At 35.6% G+C, this 24,873-nt stretch overlaps 1 protein-coding gene across 2 annotated transcripts in view; it reads left to right on the plus strand.

Annotated features, from left to right (window-relative positions):
- The window catches only part of Pkia (cAMP-dependent protein kinase inhibitor alpha), a 91,216-nt gene extending 67,730 nt beyond the window's left edge, over window positions 1-23,486 (plus strand). The window contains exons 1-3 of one of the 2 annotated variants that reach the window (XM_015485889.2): window positions 7,920-8,057; window positions 15,818-15,995; window positions 19,960-23,486. In XM_015485889.2, coding sequence (XP_015341375.1) covers window positions 15,845-15,995; window positions 19,960-20,039 — 231 coding nt within the window. In that variant the 5' untranslated portion in view covers window positions 7,920-8,057; window positions 15,818-15,844 and the 3' untranslated portion in view covers window positions 20,040-23,486. Of the gene's footprint in view, window positions 1-7,919; window positions 8,058-15,817; window positions 15,996-19,959 lie in introns of those variants that run through there. The other variant, XM_048783088.1, reaches the window with a different exon arrangement.
- Window positions 23,487-24,873: the final 1,387 nt, after the last annotated feature.

Genomic DNA, 24,873 nt, shown 5'->3' on the forward strand with positions numbered 1-24,873 from the left:
CCTAATGCTGAACAGCCCCACAGGCATCCGAATATCAGGACCATCACTAAGTAGATTATAACAAATATGTGGGACTTGGAATGGGAAGTGTTTCTGAAGCAAACAGAAATCAAAGAAGAGATGATGGTGTTTATAAATATGTGTGTGTCAGATGATAATATTAAAAAACAGGTCCTGTAGAGATTTCAAAATAATAGCACTTTATGAAGTAATTCCTCAAAACAGCATGTGAACTATTCACATTTTTTTAAAACAATATTACTGATGGACTATCAACAGAGAGTGAAGTTTAATATACCTATAACAAGTGTTGGAAAATGGTAACTGCTTGTGTAAGCACTTAATTTACCTTTTAGCTTCATAACTTAAGGTTTCTAAACTGTTTCATCTGTAAGACTGAAATAATGAGAATACTATTGTGGTAGAGTCATTAAGAAATTTAAATTATTCTCATATACTTCTTAGTGTTTACATATTGTTTAGATTTTTGTTATTATTATGATTCAAAACACACTAATAAACAATCACTCTTTCATTATTCTTGTGGTCATTATCAAATGTTGGAACAATCCAAAAAGCTTGAGCTTGATTAGACCCTTCATTGTGATTTTTTTAAAAACTGGCTTATTGGTGCTTTATAGTTATATTATAGTTTATAGTTACTATTATGTAATAGTGGGGTCTCTTTGTGATGTAAAGATAGAAAACTGAATAATGAATTATTTTGCAAGAAAATGTTTCGAGGTTTTAACATCTTTTCAAAAGCTAAATATATATTTGACATAGAGGAAAAATTCTTAGTTTAATGAGAAGGTATGGATTTTAAAAGTAATTTCCCTGCATGGACTCATACAGAGCCAGTAAAGGAGAAGTCAAGTTAAAGGATTTAGAAAGTACTAAATAACAAAGGGCTGCCAACCTCAGGCTCTTAATTCTTTTGTGAATTTGATGTGAATAAACCCACATTCTAATTCTGAGGTCAGTACTGCCACTGGATATGTAAGACATTGGTCAAGTCAATTAACCTCTCTCTGTTTTAGTTTCTTCATTTGTAATATACAAGTAATATACATGTCACTTGCCAATCAGCAGTTACTGTCTACAACTGACTGTCCCAGCAGGGGTATTGCAAAGATTAGTTGATAAATTATTTAAAAGCCCTATAAAATATTAAATAAATGATGTAAAAAAGCCCTACATGAGGACAGAACAAATTATTCCATGCATTAATTTGCAACTTTACTCATATACATTTGATTTTTAAAAAACTTTACAAAAGTAGCTCTCAATAAATTGAAAATAGAGTAGTTTTATTAGGAATTCTGTAGTGTCTTCTATTGCTGTGGTTATTTTTTCTTACTTCTTCCTTTATAATCAGGAATATACTGAAGAAAAATACTTCCAATGTTTAAAATGATGAAGTCTCTTATTAGACAGGAAAACAGGCTCAATAAAAATAAGGACACATGCTTTCTCAACTAAGTTTTGCTATAAACAGTGTGACCTTGAAAAACTACATAACCAAAGAGAATCTTAAGTTCAAGAACAAATATACAAAACACATTTGTATGTAAGAAAAATATACAAAATTTTTGCCCAAAATTGTGAGGGATTCAAAAAAAAAAAAAGCTTCACATTGCAAGGAAAATGTAACAGAGGAAAAGGATCAACTGAAAACAATTCTCACATAATGCAGAATTAAATAAATACTAATACTGAAGTCACTTAATTTACCTGTAGATAAGGAAGAAAGGTGACCTATAAAGCAGACTTAAAACATGAGAATTTTTATTTTCACTGATTGGGGAGAGAACAGCACAAGAAAACCAACCTACAGGAGACCAACAGAGTTATTGCACATTTTGCAATGATTGGACCTCCCTATGGATGGAAGAGAAATTATACAAAAAGAAGCTGGGGAAGTGCATTGGTTTAAACTTCTAAGTGTCATGAAAAAATTTGAACTATGTTTCATGGCTTCTCAAAAATCACTAAAAAGTTTTTGTTATGATTTATTTTTCATAAAGCTAATGCTGACAATAGCATAAAGGATAAGTTACAGAATATGTTTAGATAAGTGAAGAATGTGTTTAGATAATTGAGTAATTAGCCTACATAGCAGTCATCAAAAAGAGTTAATGAAACAGAATGGAAATAAAGAATATTTAATAAGCATCAAATAGATGGAATTAAACAATGAGATTTTAGAAATGATTGGATGTCAATTATTAGTTAGATGGTATAACCAAAGACAATTCTTGGATTTCTGTCACAGATGGATGAGGAAATAGTGATAATATCAACTAAAAATAATGAAAAGAATGAATAGCTTTAGGGGTAAAGAAGAGAGACAGAGCTAGAGAGTTCATTTTAACATACTGAATTAGAGATTTAAAGAATATCCATGGGGGAAGATCCAATAAACAGTAAAATTTGTGAAATGGAACTTCAGAAAAACATCAGGCCTTAAAATTATATATTTGTGTGTCTTCAATATACCGGTGGCAGTTAAAGCTAATAGTGAGAAACGAAACAGTCACACAAAAGGACTTACTTGAGATGACCTTGTATTTTGGCTGAAAAAAAAAAAAGAAGATAAAGAATCCCTAAGAGGTAGGTAGAGGAAAGAGCAAGAAACACAAGAAGATTATGGGAAAACCAAAAGAGTGCAGTAGCTGTGGAAGCCCAGGTAGAAGAACGTTTCAGAAAGAAATGAACAACATTTTAAAATGCTATATGCAATTTACATGGTTGGCTATTGTGAAAATACAATTGAGTTTGCTGATTAATCAGTAATGATTTTTCTTTGAAAAAACAATTCCAGTAAATTGATAGATTTAATGCAAAAAGAAATAAATTAAGGCCATGTAGAGGAAGCAGGCAAAACTTCCAACTCTTTTGCCTGTAAATTTAGGGAGGGAATAAAAGAAAAAGAAATGAGTATATTATAGAACATATAGAAGTGATTATATGTTGAACATATAGAACATATAGAGTTGAATGTACATTGAATATAGGGTGGAAAATGAATAGGAAAAGAAGAGCTCAAACTATCTCTGTTTGCCAGCAACATGAATCTATATTTAGAACACCCAAAAAAAACTCCACAAGTAAACTTCTAGAACACATGAAGGAATTCAGCAAAGTAGCAGGATACAAAACCAACACCCATAAATTGCATTCCTATACTCCAATGATGAATCAGTTGAATGGGAAATTAGGAAAACCATCCCATTCACAATGCTTCCAAAAAGATAAATACATAGGAATCAATCTAACAAAAGAGAAGAAGAATCTGCACAATGAAAGCTACAGAACACTGAAGAAACTGAAGAAGACCTTAGAAGATGGAAAGACCTCCCATGTTCTTGAATAGGCAGAATCAATATTGTCAAAATGGCCAAACTATGAAAAGTGAAATACAAATTCCATGCAATTCCCATTCAAAATTCCAATAACGTTCTTCATAGAAATAGAAAAAGCAGTCATGAAATTCATTTGGAAAAATAAGAGTCCAAGAATAGCCAAAGCAATCCTTAATGAGAAATACAAAGAAGTAAGCATCATAATAGCAGACTTTAAATTATACTACAGAGCTATAGTAACAAAAACATGGTATTGGCACCAAACTAGGCAAGAAGACCAATGGAACAGAATAGAAGACACAGAGACAAACCTACATAAATTTACCTCATATTTGACAAAGGCACCAAAAACACACACTGGAGAAAAGACAGCCAGCCTCTTCAACAAAAGGTGCTTGGAAAACTGGAAATCCATATGTAATAGAATGAAAGTTAATCCCTATCTCTCACCCTGTGCAAAAATCAACTCTAAGTAGATCAAAGACCTAGGAGTTAGACCAAAAACCGTGCATCCTATTAGAAGAAAAGGTAGGATCAACTCTTCAGTATATTGGCAGAGGAACTGACTTTCTGATCAAGACACCTAAAGCATAAGAAATAAAATTAAAAAATCAATAAATGGGATGGCATCAAACTAAAAAGCTTCTTTACAGCAAAAGCAAACATCAAGAGTGTGAAGAGAGAACCTATAGAATGGGAGAAAATCTTTGCCATCTGCACCTCAGACAGGGCATTAATTTCCAGGATATACAAAAAACTCAAAAAGCTTAACACCAAAAAAACAAACAAACAAACAAACAAACAAAAAAAAAAACAAATAACCCAAACAAAGGTTGGTAAAGGAACTGAACAGACTCGTCTCAAAAGAAGAAATATAATCAATCAATATATGAAAAAAATGTTCAACATCTCTAGCAATTAGAGAAATGCAAATTAAAACTACAATGAGAGTTCATCTCACTCCAGAATGACAATTACCAAGAATAGAGGTAACAACAAATTTGGTGAGGATGGGAGGAAAAAGAACACTCATACATTGTGGTTGTGACTGTACATGGGTGCAACCCCTCTAGAAAGCAGTATGGATATTCCTCAAAAACATAAGAATGGAACCATCATTTGACCCAGTTTCCCACTGCTTTGCCTATATCCAAAAGATTTAAAATCAGCATATCACAATTACACAAGTCACATCAATGTTTGTATCAGCACAATTCACAATAGCTAAGCTATGAAACCAACCTAGGTGCCTTTCAACAGATGAATGGATAAAGAAATTTTGGTATATATACACAATGTAATATTATTCCACCATAAATAAAAATGACTTTATGATATTTGCCATCAAATGGAGGGATCTGGAGAATATCATGCTAAGTGAAATAAATCCCAACAAACTGAAGGTTGAATATTTTCGCTGATATGTGGAAGCTAAACCACAATAAACGAGGGGAAGGGATAAATAAAACTTCATTAGATTAGACAAAGGGAAAAGAAAGGAAGGGAAGGGCAGACAGGAATAGGAAAATTCAATCTAACGTAATTTTCCTGTGTACACATATGAAATTACCTTGGTGAACCCCACCATAGTGCCCACCCACAAGAATGGTATCCTAATTAGAATAAGCTATATCCTGTGCTTGTATAATTTTATCAAAATGGATTTTTTTGTCATGTATAACTAAGAAGGACCAATAAGATAAAATTTAAAAAAAAAAAACAACTCTCCAGCTCTTTTCCTGCATGTTTGGGAGTAAACGAAAGAAAAAGAAATGAGTATATTATAGAACATACAGGTTGAAAGATGAGAGCTTTTATAACAGGGAAGATGAAGAAAAAATGTTATAGGCATTCAAGAAGTAGCTAGGCAAAAGATGAGAGTCTAGAAGCAGGAGGAAGAATCTACGGAATAAGAATGGGAGAAAAAAAGGGAATCAAGAAAAGCAGTCAGATCAGGTAGGGTGTTTGTCTGTAATCCCAGAAACTTGGAAGGCTGAGACAATAGTAAAAAGGGCTGGGGATGTTGCTCACTGGTAAAGTGTTTCTGGGTTCAATCCCCAATAGAGAGAGAGAGAGAGAGAGAGAGAGAGAGACAGAGAGAGAGAGAGAGAGAGAGAGAGAGAGAGAGAGAGAAAGGTATTCCTGTGCCTAAGGGGAGGGGAAAAGGGAAAGGAGTCACAGTTGGATTTGGAAATGCTTCATCAGAGGTGTGATGGGATACTCTTGTTCTGTAATTTCATTATTCTTCATTCCAGGAAACCGAGAAAAAATCCAGAAAACAGAGNAGAGAGAGAGAGAGAGAGAGAGAGAGAGAAAGGAAGAGGAGGAGGAGGAGAAGGAGGAGGAGAGAGCTAGAGATGTAGCTAGCATGCTAGACCCTGGGTTCAGTCTCCAGTACCACCTAAAACAAAATGAGAGAGAAACAAGTCCAATCAGGTATTAATGTTGGGCAAAATATTCTTGAATGCAGAGATGGGGGGTATCTTTTTATGTGTATGTTAATGAAAAAAGAATTCCTGCAATTTATGTAGAATGACCTTGATTTTCTCCATAAAGCTGTTTGGCAAGTAAGAAGAAAGAAAGCAAAATACAAATAAGGGGTTTAGGAAGCAAAGAAGAAAAGAAATAGCTGCTGTAAGGAATGGTAAAAGGGTATGCCAGAAATAGGTAAGGCATTTATGAGCACCTGTGAGGTCAGTTGTTGCTTAAATAGACAGTGAAAATATTTCCAAAAAGAAAAATGGTGCTTCTGGCTTTATTAACAGATGCAGACTAAGATTTCTTATTTCCAAGTTTTAATTGACTAAGGATTATAGAAGGAAAAGATTTTTATCTAGGCTAAAGAAAATTTCAGAGACAAAATTAAGTAATAATACAATTGACCAACTTATAAATTTTTAAAACTGTAAAAATATATTCATGAAAAGAAAAGTCTGACATTTGCACATATGGTGAAAAAGTATGGTGGGAAAAAATACTGGCATCTTTGTATTAATCAGGTTAGTGACAATTAACTCTACTAGTAAGTAATCCATGTGTTCTTTATCACCATACACTCATAGTTAATATTTTTTAAAATATCAGATTTTACCTAAAAACGTATTTGATGAAGCATTAAAAAGGACTGATTTTGTTGACTCTCGGCCACTGAGTACATATCTTTTTAATACTCCTTGTGATGAAATGGAAAATCTCATGAAGCACTTCTGCCATGTACCAAAATACATGATTGTATCAAGTAAATCTGTAGGGCTGTTTCTGTTGAGTATTAACACCAGCCTTGTTTTCCATGGAACAGCATCTTTACTGGAAAGGACAACTATCAGGAAAACTGCAGTTATTCATGCTTGGACATTTAGCAGGGATTTTTTAAAAAATGAACAAAGGGAGCTTGTCACTGCAAGGGAAACAAATCCAACACTATTGGTTGCCAATAACAAAATTACAAACAAAAAATTAGCTTTCAAACAAAAATTACAATTTTGGAAAAGTTATTACCTGGCTCTGTGGACTTCTTAATTTCTCAATTCTTGAGGACTTTTCTGACAAGAAAGGCAGCATTACTAACAAAAGTGATACCAAATAATGAAAGAGGTTACCATTTGGAAAATTTACAAAACCCAGTGAAGCAGTATTTTTCAAATAAGCAATTCCTGATATTAAATATATATTTAATAGATTATTAGTATTATAAATATATTAAGTGTACAATAGATTATATTAAACTATTAAATATGTAATGTAGTCATATTAATATATTGATACTATGTTTATATATTAAGTATATATTTAATATCAGATATTGCTCATTTGGAAAAAAAATACATTCAAAGTGCAAGATAAACAGTGTATAGTAAGCATATTCCTCTGGTTCTAAATTCCACATTTTTAAAAAATCCACAATTATTTGAAAAAACTATTAAAATTCTCCTCATTTTTCCAAGCAAAAATTCTGTATAAGGCCACATTTTCTTCATATACTTCAAGTAAAACAATATGTTGAGACAGATTGAATGCAGAAGCAGATTTAAGAAACCAGATGTCTTTATGAAGCCAGACATTTGCAATATTAAGCCAGAGTTGCAAATATAAAACTGTACTATTCTTGTCATTATTTTCTTCATGGTTTAGAAAATATATTTATTTTCATTAAAAATATTTTTGTAAACATGTGAAGGTCTTATTGGTATCTTTAAATGGCTTTCAGCTTTATCATTTCAAACATGGTAAATAATGGTAGATTTTCCATAATCTTCAAGAATGTAGTGCATATCTGAAACCAAATTTAGAAACTCTGATGTTGACCAAATACTAAGCACACAGCAAACTACTGAAGGGCTTTCAACACACTTACATAATTTCATAAAGTAACAGTCAAGACATTGTAGAAGTGCATTAATATTAGTGGAACAGGAAGAACTGTTTTTTCTTTTTAAACCTTTTAAAGAAGTCATACTATTCATGTTAGAGAGAAGTCCTCAGTGTTTGCTGGTGACATTCTCTCCATTCTTTCTTCCAAGTCTGTGAGTCTCATTTCGTGTGTCCCATTTACAGGAGTAAAATTAGCATGTTCTGTAGTCACCATTTGGCTCATGACTCAATGTCACTATAAAAACCATTTTAGCAGCTTCATAGGCCCAGCTTCTACAATACATCCATGTGGAACACTCCAATTTGTTTAATATAGGAGACGTAAGTACATACTTTTATAGACTTTGGGAATCTATCTAAATCTATAAATTATACTAGGGTAAAATCTTCTGGTTTATTTTCTCAAATAATTTGTATATATGGTATTAGAAAAGATAAAGGGCATAAACAAGGAAAAGACCAACATGAATCATGTATTTCAGTCTAGAAATCAATCATACAAAGCAAAAATTCTTAGAGCACAACATTATGATGCTTCTGTTGTTACAGAGAACGTGAGGTTTTTTAAGGGGAAAAAGAAACAGCAAGCTTAGTTCTTATTCATGAATTTTGATTGAATTTTTAAATCTCAATTTTTTGAGACTTAAGTTTTAAAATTTAATCTAAATTTTGAATAGGTCAGTATTTAAATAATAAAAGGTCTTTTTCCTTCTCCCATCAGAATTTAAATATTACTATAATTGGATATTTTGCATAGTTGGGTAAGAAAAAAAATACCCAGCATATTTCCTTGTCTATATCTAACACTAATTTTTTTCATGTCTAGAAAGTTCTAATTTTAGCAATGCAAACAGGAAACTCTAGTGAGAAATGAAAGTCCACTTTTTGTTTAGTTTTTATGTTTTTTTTTCTATTTATTTTTATAAGGTCACAATATATGCTAATTGCTATTTTATTAAACTTCTATCAGTTGCTGACATTTATTTGACTTTTTTTGGGAATTTCTTTCTATTTATTTATTTGTGTGTGAATATCTGTAAGACATAGATTTTGGGGACAGTTCTCCAGTATTTCAAAACAAAAGTTTTTATTAGTCATCTGTATAGTGATATATTTGATGTAAAAGATATTTCTGGATCTCAGGTAGTTGTTATCACTAAATAAAACTGTTAGACTGAAAAAAATAGCCATCCATGCATGTGAAAGCAACCATGTTTGAACACCTAACAGGAAGTCTCTGAAAGAACAATAATAATGGAGAGATAAAAGTATGCAATATACAGCATTTGTATGTTTTATTTATAGTTATATTCTGTCATTTACATATTTAGTGTGTGCTATTTGCCAACTATTATTCTTTTATTAGAAAAGGAATTTATTATTATTTGGAGAAAAATAATAAATGAAATACTATTTTTATAATAATAGTTATTATTACTACAATAAGTATAATGGCTACTGTAATTAGAAGCCTGGAACTTAGTTTCTGTGTTACTTTCCAGGTGTAGATTTGGGTTCACATCAATCTAATAAATATTTTTTTAAAATGTTCAGGAGAGGGGATGTTCATAGGAATAAGATCTTCTCACAGTTGTTTATATTTTCTTTTATGCAATCCAAATGAAATTTATGTAAAGTCCATTTAAAAGAAAAGCACAACATACAGTCATATCTTTCATAGTCCCAGTTTCCCCTGCATGTGTTCTTAACCTGGGAGTGTACTATGTCAAAATCCACAGTTGTTGATTCCTCTCATAAGTAGAATTGCCACCACTAGAATATTTTAACATTCCCAAATATGCCGATTTCATATCACCACTTTTCTCTGCTTTATTATTGATACTTCATATTATCTTAAAATTATTACAAGCAAAATTAATTAAATAAAACCCCCACATGTATTATTATAGCAGTCTACCAAGAAAAATATTAATAGAACAAAACAAGGACATGTATTACAAAATAAGATCTGGGTTTATGTCATAGTTCTGTGTATGATTCAGAGGTCACTAAAAGTCTTTGAGATGTATTTTCTTTATCTGAAAAATCAGGACTTTTTTTCCTACTTTATGACATTGTTACCAAATGAGAAATAATAGTACTTTTATTTAAAGCCTATTTCTTGAAATGCCATAAAAACAGATTTACAGTGGAAATGACTGGAGTTTACTCTTCTACCTTCACCTCCCTTAAACATTTATAAGATATGCTTTGCCCATCTGATGTGCATTTTCAATTGTAAACCTTTAAAGTAACAAATACTAAATATTGTCTTAGTGTTATAGATAATAAAAATACCTTTACAACCAATAGCATTGAATTACTCCAAGGTCAAAAATTTTATTCAAACATCCTCATGGAAATAACCTAGTAAAGTAGAAAAAGTAAGATAGAACTTGATAGACCTAAATCCCAGGGAATTATTACTTATGTGAAGATTAGCAGATCACTTGAATTATCTGATTGTGATTCTTGAACTGTAAAAATTCTAGATTGACATAGATCAATGTTGAATAATTTAATACAATCAGAAAGCAGGAGAATTTTCTGTGGCTATTGATGAAAGGCAAGTAGTATGTTTCTTTTTCATTTGTCATTTCTATTCAACATACTTTTATTCAGCACGATTTGCAAGTGACTCTGCTAGGAATTGTGATTGAAGTATAAACAAAATGCAATTTCTGTCTTGATAGAGTCTGTAATCTGTCTGGAAGGAGAAGTAACCCTAATGTTGGCTAGAATGTAAGTGACCTGTCCAGGCAAAAATCAGACTCACACAGTTAGAGAAGAATTAGGGAAAAGTGGTAAAAGAAAGACTCTTTGGGGGCTAAATTTTGAGGGCTAAGTCCATTTCAACAAGCAAGTTTGTTGAGTAAAGGCATTCCAGGTGGAGTAAAAACTTGAGCACCAGCAGGGAAACTCTGGAAAAATATTGTGCATTATTCTACAATATACCAAGTATAAGAGTAAATGGTTGAAGTAAAATACCAAAAGTGGGTCCTAACCAGATCATGGAATGCCTTAAAAGAAATGTTAAAAATTCAGAATGTGTTCTACACGTCGTAGGTTAGATTTTGTTGAATGGGCCAAAGGTCACTCTTGTGGCAGCATGACCAAGTCATGGAGAATCTTGGGGAATGGGAGCACTCAGCCACAATCCTCCAGTAAGAGTCCCCTCTATTTTACAGAGAATAAATATGAGTGACATCAAATAAAATGATTAACTGGCAAGTGAATAGATGTTGATGTTGAGGGAGAGAGAGAAATGAAAATTTCTACAAACATAGTATGTTATGTTAATGTAAAGTGGGTGACGTCATTAGAGATGGAAGGAAATAAAATCAACAGCACATATTAAAAAGGAAAAGCCCAATTCATCCAGAAGAGAAAGAAAATCCACAGACATGTTTGGAAAAGGAGAACTCATAGCAGAAGTCCTATATCTTTTCAAAAAAAGGAAGACACAGAGTCATATTTTAAACAGTTGGTGTCTTGTGTGTGGACTGGAAAGGGCTTGGAATCCTTCCTGCAGAGAATAAAAAAAGGAAGAGTCAACTGGAGGGGAACAAAAGCATTTCTGTACAAGTGTAGTATATACTAATAATAGAATCAGAACTTTCTAGGTGAGCCAGTTGGCACAATTTTGTGTCTTTTTCTGGCAACACTCAGTCCCCAGTAGTGAGAACAGAGTAAGTATACTGTGGTGTTTTCCCAAGAGTGAAGTGTAGACTGGAAGGCAATAATTACAATAAATCAAAGGAATTTCTTGGTGCTAATAATAAGTTAAAAATAACTGATGGGCAACTGATTAATATAATGGTGGACCTAGGTAGACTAAAACTAAAAATATTAATAGGAATTAAAGATGGGATCAGTGTGAAGAACTAATCCATTAAGTGTAAGAGAGAAAAAGAAAGGAAAGAAAGAAGGAAGGAAGGAAGGAAGGAAGGAAGGAAGGAAGGAAGGAAGGAAGGAAGGAAGGAAGGAAGGAAGGAAGGAAGGAAGGAAGGAAGGAAGGAAGGAAGGAAGGAAGGAAGGAAGGAAGGAAGGAAGGAAGGAAGGAAGGAAGGAAGGAAGGAAGGAAGGAAGGAAGGAAGGAAGGAAGGAAGGAAGGAAGGAAGGAAGGAAGGAAGGAAGGAAGGAAGGAAGGAAGGAAGGAAGGAAGGAAGGAAGGAAGGAAGGAAGGAAGGAAGGAAGGAAGGAAGGAAGGAAGGAAGGAAGGAAGGAAGGAAGGAAGGAAGGAAGGAAGGAAGGAAGGAAGGAAGGAAGGAAGGAAGGAAGGAAGGAAGGAAGGAAGGAAGGAAGGAAGGAAGGAAGGAAGGAAGGAAGGAAGGAAGGAAGGAAGGAAGGAAGGAAGGAAGGAAGGAAGGAAGGAAGGAAGGAAGGAAGGAAGGAAGGAAGGAAGGAAGGAAGGAAGGAAGGAAGGAAGGAAGGAAGGAAGGAAGGAAGGAAGGAAGGAAGGAAGGAAGGAAGGAAGGAAGGAAGGAAGGAAGGAAGGAAGGAAGGAAGGAAGGAAGGAAGGAAGGAAGGAAGGAAGGAAGGAAGGAAGGAAGGAAGGAAGGAAGGAAGGAAGGAAGGAAGGAAGGAAGGAAGGAAGGAAGGAAGGAAGGAAGGAAGGAAGGAAGGAAGGAAGGAAGGAAGGAAGGAAGGAAGGAAGGAAGGAAGGAAGGAAGGAAGGAAGGAAGGAAGGAAGGAAGGAAGGAAGGAAGGAAGGAAGGAAGGAAGGAAGGAAGGAAGGAAGGAAGGAAGGAAGGAAGGAAGGAAGGAAGGAAGGAAGGAAGGAAGGAAGGAAGGAAGGAAGGAAGGAAGGAAGGAAGGAAGGAAGGAAGGAAGGAAGGAAGGAAGGAAGGAAGGAAGGAAGGAAGGAAGGAAGGAAGGAAGGAAGGAAGGAAGGAAGGAAGGAAGGAAGGAAGGAAGGAAGGAAGGAAGGAAGGAAGGAAGGAAGGAAGGAAGGAAGGAAGGAAGGAAGGAAGGAAGGAAGGAAGGAAGGAAGGAAGGAAGGAAGGAAGGAAGGAAGGAAGGAAGGAAGGAAGGAAGGAAGGAAGGAAGGAAGGAAGGAAGGAAGGAAGGAAGGAAGGAAGGAAGGAAGGAAGGAAGGAAGGAAGGAAGGAAGGAAGGAAGGAAGGAAGGAAGGAAGGAAGGAAGGAAGGAAGGAAGGAAGGAAGGAAGGAAGGAAGGAAGGAAGGAAGGAAGGAAGGAAGGAAGGAAGGAAGGAAGGAAGGAAGGAAGGAAGGAAGGAAGGAAGGAAGGAAGGAAGGAAGGAAGGAAGGAAGGAAGGAAGGAAGGAAGGAAGGAAGGAAGGAAGGAAGGAAGGAAGGAAGGAAGGAAGGAAGGAAGGAAGGAAGGAAGGAAGGAAGGAAGGAAGGAAGGAAGGAAGGAAGGAAGGAAGGAAGGAAGGAAGGAAGGAAGGAAGGAAGGAAGGAAGGAAGGAAGGAAGGAAGGAAGGAAGGAAGGAAGGAAGGAAGGAAGGAAGGAAGGAAGGAAGGAAGGAAGGAAGGAAGGAAGGAAGGAAGGAAGGAAGGAAGGAAGGAAGGAAGGAAGGAAGGAAGGAAGGAAGGAAGGAAGGAAGGAAGGAAGGAAGGAAGGAAGGAAGGAAGGAAGGAAGGAAGGAAGGAAGGAAGGAAGGAAGGAAGGAAGGAAGGAAGGAAGGAAGGAAGGAAGGAAGGAAGGAAGGAAGGAAGGAAGGAAGGAAGGAAGGAAGGAAGGAAGGAAGGAAGGAAGGAAGGAAGGAAGGAAGGAAGGAAGGAAGGAAGGAAGGAAGGAAGGAAGGAAGGAAGGAAGGAAGGAAGGAAGGAAGGAAGGAAGGAAGGAAGGAAGGAAGGAAGGAAGGAAGGAAGGAAGGAAGGAAGGAAGGAAGGAAGGAAGGAAGGAAGGAAGGAAGGAAGGAAGGAAGGAAGGAAGGAAGGAAGGAAGGAAGGAAGGAAGGAAGGAAGGAAGGAAGGAAGGAAGGAAGGAAGGAAGGAAGGAAGGAAGGAAGGAAGGAAGGAAGGAAGGAAGGAAGGAAGGAAGGAAGGAAGGAAGGAAGGAAGGAAGGAAGGAAGGAAGGAAGGAAGGAAGGAAGGAAGGAAGGAAGGAAGGAAGGAAGGAAGGAAGGAAGGAAGGAAGGAAGGAAGGAAGGAAGGAAGGAAGGAAGGAAGGAAGGAAGGAAGGAAGGAAGGAAGGAAGGAAGGAAGGAAGGAAGGAAGGAAGGAAGGAAGGAAGGAAGGAAGGAAGGAAGGAAGGAAGGAAGGAAGGAAGGAAGGAAGGAAGGAAGGAAGGAAGGAAGGAAGGAAGGAAGGAAGGAAGGAAGGAAGGAAGGAAGGAAGGAAGGAAGGAAGGAAGGAAGGAAGGAAGGAAGGAAGGAAGGAAGGAAGGAAGGAAGGAAGGAAGGAAGGAAGGAAGGAAGGAAGGAAGGAAGGAAGGAAGGAAGGAAGGAAGGAAGGAAGGAAGGAAGGAAGGAAGGAAGGAAGGAAGGAAGGAAGGAAGGAAGGAAGGAAGGAAGGAAGGAAGGAAGGAAGGAAGGAAGGAAGGAAGGAAGGAAGGAAGGAAGGAAGGAAGGAAGGAAGGAAGGAAGGAAGGAAGGAAGGAAGGAAGGAAGGAAGGAAGGAAGGAAGGAAGGAAGGAAGGAAGGAAGGAAGGAAGGAAGGAAGGAAGGAAGGAAGGAAGGAAGGAAGGAAGGAAGGAAGGAAGGAAGGAAGGAAGGAAGGAAGGAAGGAAGGAAGGAAGGAAGGAAGGAAGGAAGGAAGGAAGGAAGGAAGGAAGGAAGGAAGGAAGGAAGGAAGGAAGGAAGGAAGGAAGGAAGGAAGGAAGGAAGGAAGGAAGGAAGGAAGGAAGGAAGGAAGGAAGGAAGGAAGGAAGGAAGGAAGGAAGGAAGGAAGGAAGGAAGGAAGGAAGGAAGGAAGGAAGGAAGGAAGGAAGGAAGGAAGGAAGGAAGGAAGGAAGGAAGGAAGGAAGGAAGGAAGGAAGGAAGGAAGGAAGGAAGGAAGGAAGGAAGGAAGGAAGGAAGGAAGGAAGGAAGGAAGGAAGGAAGGAAGGAAGGAAGGAAGGAAGGAAGGAAGGAAGGAAGGAAGGAAGGAAGGAAGGAAGGAAGGAAGGAAGGAAGGAAGGAAGGAAGGAAGGAAGGAAGGAAGGAAGGAAGGAAGGAAGGAAGGAAGGAAGGAAGGAAGGAAGGAAGGAAGGAAGGAAGGAAGGAAGGAAGGAAGGAAGGAAGGAAGGAAGGAAGGAAGGAAGGAAGGAAGGAAGGAAGGAAGGAAGGAAGGAAGGAANGACAGACGGACGGAGGGAGGGAGGAAGGGAGGAGGGGAGGAATTGAGGGAGAGAGGGAAACTATGGCCAGAGGAGAGAATTTCTAAATTTAGGATTTTTAGAAGTGAGGTAGTTCTGAGTGTTCATTATTTAGATACCTTTGCTTGAAGGTATTATCACATTATCCAGCTGCTTCAGTTTCCTAACAATGTAAGAATAAGGCGGTAAATTGCATTTCTGAAATTCACTCCATGACTTAGTGGCAGAACAAGGACCAGAACCCAAGTTCCAGGTACTTCACTGTGACAATTTCTTTAACATTCATAGACTATGGATAGCACACTTGCTTACTACTTACCCCCCTATGTTGGTTGAACCACTTCTACTTGACTCTACCTCTGATTCTAAAATCTCTCTGTGACTGAAGACTGGCTAAAATGGCATTAGAAAAAGAGAATTTTATTATCTAAACCAGATATCAACAAAATATGTCATGAAGGCTAAATTTGGCTCTCTGCCTGTTGTTTTTTTGTAAATAAAAAAAATTTAAAAAATGTTTATTACATCTGTGTATTGTCAATGGCTACTTTTACATTATTAGTACAAAATTAAGTAATTGGAGTAGAGATCCTATGTTCCACAAAGCCTAAACATTTACTACTAGGCCTTCACACAACAAGCTCCCTGATCTTTGATTTAAATACTTAGCACAAGAATCAAAGCACTCCTTGTTTTGTGAATATGTAAACCATAGTTTCACATTCATATTGCAGACCAATAGTTTAATAAGTGTTTTTGTTAAATGTATACTATTGACTACCATTATATTTACCTATTAATTTTCCTCTTTTTTATAGTCCCTGCTATGTGGATATTTGTTAGCAATGACTGATGTGGAAACTACATATGCAGATTTTATTGCTTCAGGAAGAACAGGTAGAAGAAATGCAATACATGATATCCTGGTTTCCTCTGCGAGTGGCAATAGCAATGAATTAGCCTTGAAATTAGCAGGTCTTGATATCAACAAGACAGGTGAGTCATTTCATATACATTTCTCTATGAACATAGAATAATATACAGCATTTCTGTAAGTAGGACTGAGGCATAAAAAGCCACCTTTGAAAGTAATCCAATAGAAAGAGTTAGAAATAGTCTAGGGCAAGATGAAAGTATATGACTACTTTCTAAATCACTCCCACTTTGTTTTTGATGACTTTTCTTTACAGTTTTCCACTCAAATGCAGAGTCTTTACTCTAACTTATTAATATAATTAATAAAACACATGGCTTTTATTTTAGTCCTTGCTTATGTAGCACATTTAACAAAGTTGAAGCTCCTACATTAATGATATTGGCCCATTCTAACTTTACCAGGCAGATATTTAATAGATTCTTAAGTGAGTCTGACGGACTTCAGTTCTAGAATAATTTCAGAAGAAAAGGTTTTATTAAGGATGGAAATAAAATAGCTTGTTAAATAAGTAACTCTTAGATAAAAAGGGTTTTTGGTTTTTCTTTCATGATTAAATGGGCTTGTAATAAGAAAATATCTTATTACTGGACTTTAAATTCTTATCCAAGGAGTTTGACTTCACCAATGACAAACAAAAACAAGTTTAATAATTAAAACTCTTGATAGTCTTACTTTTAAAAGTATTAGAATAAGCTCCCTGTTAGTTTCTCCATCTGTATCTTTTTCAAATATCAAAACTGAATGTGTTTATTTGAGAAGACTTGTGCAAAAAATAACACTTAAAATTGAAAAGAATTCACAATTAAGCCATATTATTTTGTCTATGGGAAAACACTTATCAGTTGCTGATTCCACTTGTAACATTCATATGTTTTCACTATTAGAATTTCTCTGACAAAGCCTTCAGTTTGTCAGAAAACGAATAAGACTATATATGCCTTAATGAAGCAACTCAGCAACAAGACCTAAAATACAGATTTTATTCAATGGCTAAATGTCAGTAGGTCACAGATACAACTTTTCAATTTAAGATTAATAATAAAACTTTAACATCACCACTTTGGAATATAAAGACCTTTAATATTTTAGGTTTCATTGCTTCTCTACTATAACTAAACATAGTTACTTCTTAAAGCAGTTCTGAGAAAGACTTTAGGAAAATTATTACAATTTGGTGTCATAAAATGAGTAAATACATTTTTAATTTGTTTTTGAGAATTGGTTCATTTTTTATATTTATATTTTCATGTTTACATTAATATGCTATTTTAATAATTTTAGCCACTCTTAATATTTATGACATTTTTAATCACAATAATTTAATTTCTTCTTTTTTCCCTGAAATTAAGACTTGTTAGTATGAAGACCTTTCTTATTAACAATATAACATTATTTAAATTATATGAATACTTATAAGTAACAAATGATAATAAGATTTTATGTTAATATATAAATAAAATTATTTGACACATATTTAAGTATCTAATTACACAATTTAAAATAAACCAGATATCTTCATGCTGCCAAATACCTCCTTTTCTTTTTTTTTTTTTAAAGAGAGAGAGAGAGAGTTTTATTTATGTTTAGTTTTTCGTTGGACACAACATCTTTGTTTGTTTGTGGTGCTGAGGATCAAACCCAGGCCGCACGCATGCCAGGCGAGCGCACTACCGCTTGAGCCATATCCCCAGCCCCAAATACCTCCTTTTCTAAATGTTTCTACAATGTTAATTGCAATTCCCTAGGTCCTTGCAAAATTTTCTGTTTCTCTTCAAGTTATGAAGTCTAGAACTAAGCAAATTATCAACAGCTACAAAAAAATAACTATACAATATGTAAGCATAAAATATAAAAAATGAAAAATATAGAATGGCAAATTTAATATTGCTGAGAATTATATGAATTGCTTTGTAATTTCTAAGTGTTCCACTTCATTTTAGTTTATACTCAGTAATATTGCTACCTATGTTTACCTTGGTTTGTTAACAAACATCTATTTGGCTACAGCTTGTTTGCACCATAATGTCCCTTGACACCTAGAAAGTCCCAGTCCTCATGGGAGTCAAATTTCTCATCTTCTATTATATGCAGTCATTGTTATCCTTAAATATTCTACTATCTTACATCAGCCTCAATTTGATTTTATTCCTTTGGTTAACAACATCTTCTCCTTTTTATCAAATTCTTCTTGCATGCTAATCTACATATCTCAGATTCAGGCCATCTGCACATCTTGGAATCCTGCTCATTACTTTAACAATACAAATAGTGTACAAACAATGATAACTAATGCCTGGTCACATCCTTAGTGCAGATTTAAAACAGAATATGATTTTTATGTAGAAGAACTACTTTCTTTTTCCCTAAGGACTTATTGTCACTAGAGATTGGTGAAACGTTTTGTGTGTACCTTCTAAGAGTAAAGAGTAATTGGCTTTAAACTTTATAGTCTAAAGAATGGACCTGTGTAATTATCTCCATTCTTTGAATTATGATAACAGATTGCTAGCATATAATTTATGTCATGTAACACCCCAAAATATTTTTCCCACCAAGCCATATTGGTCTCCCAGTAACCAAATGACACATTGAGATATATGAATGTTTTGAGTTAAGGAATGCCTACAGCTTGCTTGCAAAGTGAACTAATATGAAGTGAAAGCATTGTTCAGTTTCAGTGTGTGCAATGTTACTGACTAAGGTTGCTGCTGTGGGTACAGTTATGAGGGTGGTATTATTAGAACTTTGCATATATATTCTCTAAGGGCAGGCCAGGGGCCACTATAACTATAGGAGAAGAGACAGACCAACTGACCTAATGTCCTTTCATTTTCTACCATCACTTTCAATTTAAATTAATAAAATCTCTGATAAATCAGTTGAGTTAATTCTAAGTGTTATCAATAATGAAAAATAGTTTTTAAATATTTCTTCAAATACAACAAACATAAAAAAGTAAATATGTTCCTAGTTCTGATATCTGCTTAAAGACACTACTGACTTCTGCATCCTGTAAAGCTACACTTAAGTGGCATGACTTGGCCATGATACTTCCTATCTATTTATCAAAAGCATAACTTATTGCTGTTACAGATCTGTGGCCTTCTGGAAAAGTGAGGCAGCAGGAAGATCCCTTCTCCTCTTCAAATCCCATTTGTCGAAATCAAATCAGAAAGATTTCAAACATACTACTCAGAGTAACAGGCATGAGTTTACTGAAGGGAAAGGGACACTCCCAGGGGAGAGGGTGTGGGTCTTCTCAGAGAGAAGAGGAACAGCATGTCTCTCCTACACTTCAGCCCAGAGAAGTTTCCAGATAGTACCACCCAGGTCCACCTCTTGACTTTTGACTGATAGCAGGATGACATCAGACTTTCAAGTCCCCACTGCCATGACAACTCTAGGTCACTTTGGCCTATGCTGACTCGTTCTAATTGGATACTTACCATAAATTCTTACAGATTTTATACTTAAAAGGAATTAGCCTTATCTCCCTGGGTTTGGGGATCTGGTCCATGGAAAGGATCACAAAATTCTTCCCATTCAGAGTAACTTGGTTCATCTTATTGACATTATTTTGGGCCTGCATTTGTTCTGTAGATAACAGGTAGTTTGCTGAGGAATGTGACATATCCTGTCCACTTAAGCCAGGCAGGGCTGCAGGTAAATTGCTTCTTGGAAAAGAAAGCATGTGGGGGTCAGCACAATGGGCCCATTTAATAAAATTATTCCCTTAACCTCATGTTCACATCTGTCCCCTGTCAATCACTAGTAACTCCAAAAATTCAAATATTATTATATTTTTGAGTCATGCTGTCCTAACTTCACAGAATAAGCCAGGCTTTCAAAACTTATGCTACATCCTTAATGGTGAACTCTGACCACCAAGAAAATGCACTTGTCTGTATGAAGATTTTGACTTCTTTTGTATGTCAGAAGTTCCAGTATGACATATTGCGAGCCAGTAAATTTAAAGAATAGTTTGTATTCTGCCTTCATCCTTTTTTTCATTTTCTCTTACAGAAGGTGAGGATGATGCACAGCGAAATTCAACAGAACAAAGTGGGGAAGCCCAGGGAGAAGCAGCAAAATCTGAAAGCTAAAGCCCCGCTTTGACCTTTAACAACACCTGACAATGTGGCAAAATTCCAGGCCTTGCTGGAATGCATTTGTTTCCATGAGTAAAAAGAGGAAAAAGAAAATGGCTGTGCTGTATCACAGGAAACTGCTCATTATCATGTTAAAAATGGGGGCAGAGGCTGTGGCTGCAGACAGACTTTTCTCTACCTCTGTCATTAGCAATGGTTGAAATCCTGTGGCTTGTGTTTGGATGTCATTTTTGTATGGATCCTTTCACTTGACCATATGATGAAATGCTTGTAGAGAGTAGCACTGACCTAGATGATGATTCCTGTAGCATCTGGCCCCTCACAATGTCAGAGGATTTAATTGTGTCTAATTGGAAAGGGTTGGTTGAACCCAGAGTTTAAACATCTCTGGATCAAGTATTCACCCAGTAAAAGAACCATCTAGAAAGCACCGTTTTTAGCATTATGTATCTGTGTGTTACTGCTGTGTTCTTTACACTGTTTTGTATTGTACAATATAGATGCTCAGCACTGCCCCCTTCTTCGATTGCTTATGAAAAACAAAAGTGATGTACATTACTGTGAATTTTTATACCACTCATTTTTAAAAGGGCTGCCTGGCTTTTTTTGTTTGTTTGTTTTTGTTTTTAATTTTTCATAGTGTGGTGGTGTGCACAGGACAGAACACACTTTTTAATAACATAATCTTTCCCCTCCTTCATTGTGTATTGATGAATTAAGCTGTAACAGTTTCATCAAGACTCATTTGCTTTATTATACAGGCATTTGAAAATATCCACCAATGTGAATATTCCTGAATTCAGTCTGTTTGGAGACTGCACAGACTGGAATTCAATCTGTCAAGTTGTTCTATTCCTTCCCAATTAGGGGCCTTCTCCCAACCAATGTTGTTAATTTTAGTTGTAAGAACCTTGGAGAATTGAGAATGTACAAAAGAAAAGACAAGATAATACCAAGAACTGGAAAATTTTGTTCTGTGGAATCAAATGTCTCACAATGTTGTACATTACTATTTAAATTTGGAGAAAAACTTATCTCCACCAGGCTGAAAAGGATGGAGAAAGTGATCTCCTTGCAATCATGTGGACACCAATCACAAAAGTAAAGCCCTTGTGTAGTGTCTTTCGTGTCTTTTTCCAGCCCTCTCAGATCCAAATGTTATTATGCACTTTTTAATGTTTGTAAACTTTTACTAATAATTAGTTTGAATTGCATTCTGATACAGTAATTATCACCATTAGATGCTAACAAAATTTTCACTAATACTGTTGGTAGCCTATGCTGTGTTTTGACATCATGGTTCTTTTATGGAAAGTTTCTGTGACCTGTGTAATCTTTCTGGTCAGTATTATGAAGTCTTTTGTCAGTGGTAATAAATAAGGAACCAGTAATATGCCAATGGCTCATGAGTTACTGGACAAATAGCAGACACCAGGAGTCTCTTTACAATTAAGATCCCACTAAGCTGTCCTCAAGGGCTTAGGCACAGTTCCAGCTACAGTAGGTAGTAAATCATCATTTTAACAGGTAATCTATGTAGTTGTGCTAGGAACTCAGCCTTTCTCTCTAGGTAGGGACAGATTGAAAGGTAAGTCTGCTCACATTTCCCTTTACAGTCATCTTCACTGACTGAGATAAGGGTATGAGTCTCATTATCTTATCCATTAGCTATTACCACACAAAAGGAAGTTAACAATTTAAGTCTTCTAGAAGACAGATTAAATTTTAGGTTACGTCCTTCTATAAAACCCATCAGAGGCCAAAATATCTGATGAAAATTTAAACAAATCCATCTATTAATATACTCACAAGTGTGAACAGAAATTTCTGGGACTATTTTAGATAAGCTCTGGTAGTCTGTTTCAAACACCAACCCACATAATTGGTTTTTGATGTCCTCATTTACTATCCTGATGGTTTTCTTGTGGAATCTAAATTTCTCTTCTTCCTTAAAGTTGTAGAATTCTAAACTGATTTCATGTGATTTTGCAAAGTTTAAAATCAGTGCTGAGTATATGTGGAATGTTTATATTCCTATGTGATATACTATTATTAATGCATGTGATGCCATGCGTGTCTTTGAATATATATAAATAGTGCTCGAATGCAAAGTCATATGGAGCTTCATTTGAGTTTGAACACTTACTGCTACTTTGTCTGCTATATTCAAACTCAGAGACATTCCCAAGCTGGGAAGATAAAAAATTGACTTTCCAAAACATTCACATCCTTTAAATTTTGTTTAGCAAAAAATACACTGTATCTTCCAAATTTTATTTTAATATTTTTAGTTTGTAAGCCAATAATATGCATGGATCTGAATTTGAGGAGAGGAAGAAAAGATAGGAAACCAAAGGAATGATTTGACAAGAGGCATTGGATGACTATTAACTGGCCATTCCTATACTCATCTCTTTCCCACATGTTCTCCCATTTATTCCTCAAACAATTCAATTAAAGTGGTATCTTTATTCCATTTCACATAGTAGCACTCAATAAGGTATAACTTTTCCAAGCTTAAAAAGTGAATAAGTGATGAATTAAGATTTGAGTCCATTTGTCTATGTCCAAGGAACTCTCTATGGCAATGCCATAACATTAAAGCTAGTTAAAGAATATATTTATCTGTAGGTAAGTTCTGGAGAAGGACTTGCATTGCCTCCAATGTTTAGAAAAGAAAACTGAGTACCAAAAAGGGGAACTGCCTTTCTCAAAGTCACCTAAATTGGTAATGATAAAGATGTAACCAGATTATAGAAAGCATACTTCAAACAAAATAAAAGTTGATTACAACTTATTTTAGGGAGTATACCTCATAGAATGTATATTTCTGACATGTGGTCTGTAAATTTTAGCATTTTTACATTTCTTATGCCAAATGATACTAATTTTGTTAAATTGCCCAGAAACACAATATTTCAGTTTGACTCATTTGCAACAAGTGTGAATGTGTCAAACTTATTTTTTATCAATTGTAAACACCCAATGCTGACACAATTTTTATCCTATGTTCATACAAATGCTTTTTCCAATCAATGACAGAAATTGCAGCCTCTGATTCTTAGTACCCCCAGAGCAGCACACTGTACCTGCCTTACACCTGAGATTTACTCAGATATGATGGCCAATGTATCATTTTAGAAGATGAATGATATTGCTATTTCCCGTGAAAGAAGTAATAATGGGTAAAGAAATGCTGGGCAGGACTGGCTGGGCAGGAAAGCTTCTGAGTGAAACCTGTAGTAGCAAAGAGAAAATGTATAGTATTCAAGTGAAAACAGGAAAGGATTTGTGGTTTATGATGTCTTAGAATACCCTAAATTGTTCTTTAAGTAAAAGAGTGGCAGTCTCTGCAGTCAATCGTGAGCTTGTATGACTTTTGTATTTAGCAATGTTGCATGCTCACATAATTGATATTAAAGGTAACACATTTTTCTGAAATGTAGTCTATTAAGAGTATTTATTGAACACATTCTATTGTACTTGGTGCTAGGGAAAGTGCTACAGGTGATATAGGAGAAATCCAAAACGTCAGCCATCCTGCAGAGGATGTATATATCCTTCTAGGTATGCTTTCCTGACTTTTTCTTCAGTAATATTCATTTCCATTACACTCTGGCAGCCTACTTCTTGGACTTAGTCATCTACCAGAACCATTTCAGCTCTTAGAACTGAAGCCCCAACATCAGACCTATAGTTCTTTTTTGCTCATCTGCAGGGAGGTGATTTCCAATCAGGAGAAAACTGGGTTTTTATCAGGATCCCCTGAAAATTGTTATAACATCCATCCTTTACCCACACGCTCATAGATACATTCACATTTCCCTTAAAATAAATCTCTACATGACTTTAATAACTTTTTCCCTCCCACCTACACCTCCACCACTCAAGAGCCTCTGATGGAGAAGAAATTCAAGGCTCCTATACACCCACCCTGCCTACTCTATTGCAAGGCTTACATATGAGTCAGCAACAAAATGCAGTCCTCACAAAAACCCGTTTTATTGCATTAAGGATAACATTTTGGGGTAGAAGAGCAAAGAAAATTTGACCTATTTTCTCTTTTTGTTATATTGTTTTTATTGCATATGGGCAGTAAAGGACAAACAGACCAAAGTGGGATTTAAGAGAAGCAGGTTTTGTTTTAAATCATGAGATATATTACTCATCTATTTACTATTTATTTTGCAGTACTGGGAATTGAAACCAGGGTTGCTTTACCACTGAGTTACATCCCCAGTCCTTTTTTATTTCTTATCTTGACCAGCAGAGGCTGGTCTCCAACTTGAGATCCTCCTGCCTCAGCCTCCACAGTCCCTGGATTATAAGCATGCACCACCACATTTGGGTCTAAGCAAGTTCTTAAACCAGAAAAGGGATGTAAATCTTTAAGTTCACCTTATTCCACTCACAAGAATAAAACATTACCTAAGAATATTAAGCAAATGTAATGTGAGCCAGTGAAACAAACTGCAGAAATGCTAGGGTCTTCTGGATATTTCTTACATCAGTCTTATTGAGGATGTAGACATTATGACCATCTCTTACTATAAAGTCAAAATGAACAAAACTCTGACCATAACCCACTAAATTTCTAATTTGTACCACAACTCTTTTCTGACCATATCAAGATAATCATTTCCTCAGCAACTTTCCTCCTACTCTACAATCCATTACTAATTTTTTGCCTCAGTGCTCTGGACTCACTTTATTGTCTTGCTGTCGTCTCTGCCCAAAATAAAACAAGGCAAATTATCTCCCTTATCCTTATTTGCCTCTGGATGGCTGTAAAAAGTTTATAGCAATGCTTATTCATTGCTTGCAACCT

The sequence above is a fragment of the Marmota marmota genome, unplaced genomic scaffold, assembly GCF_001458135.2.
Source record: "Marmota marmota marmota unplaced genomic scaffold, marMar, whole genome shotgun sequence".
Lineage (NCBI taxonomy): Eukaryota > Metazoa > Chordata > Mammalia > Rodentia > Sciuridae > Marmota > Marmota marmota.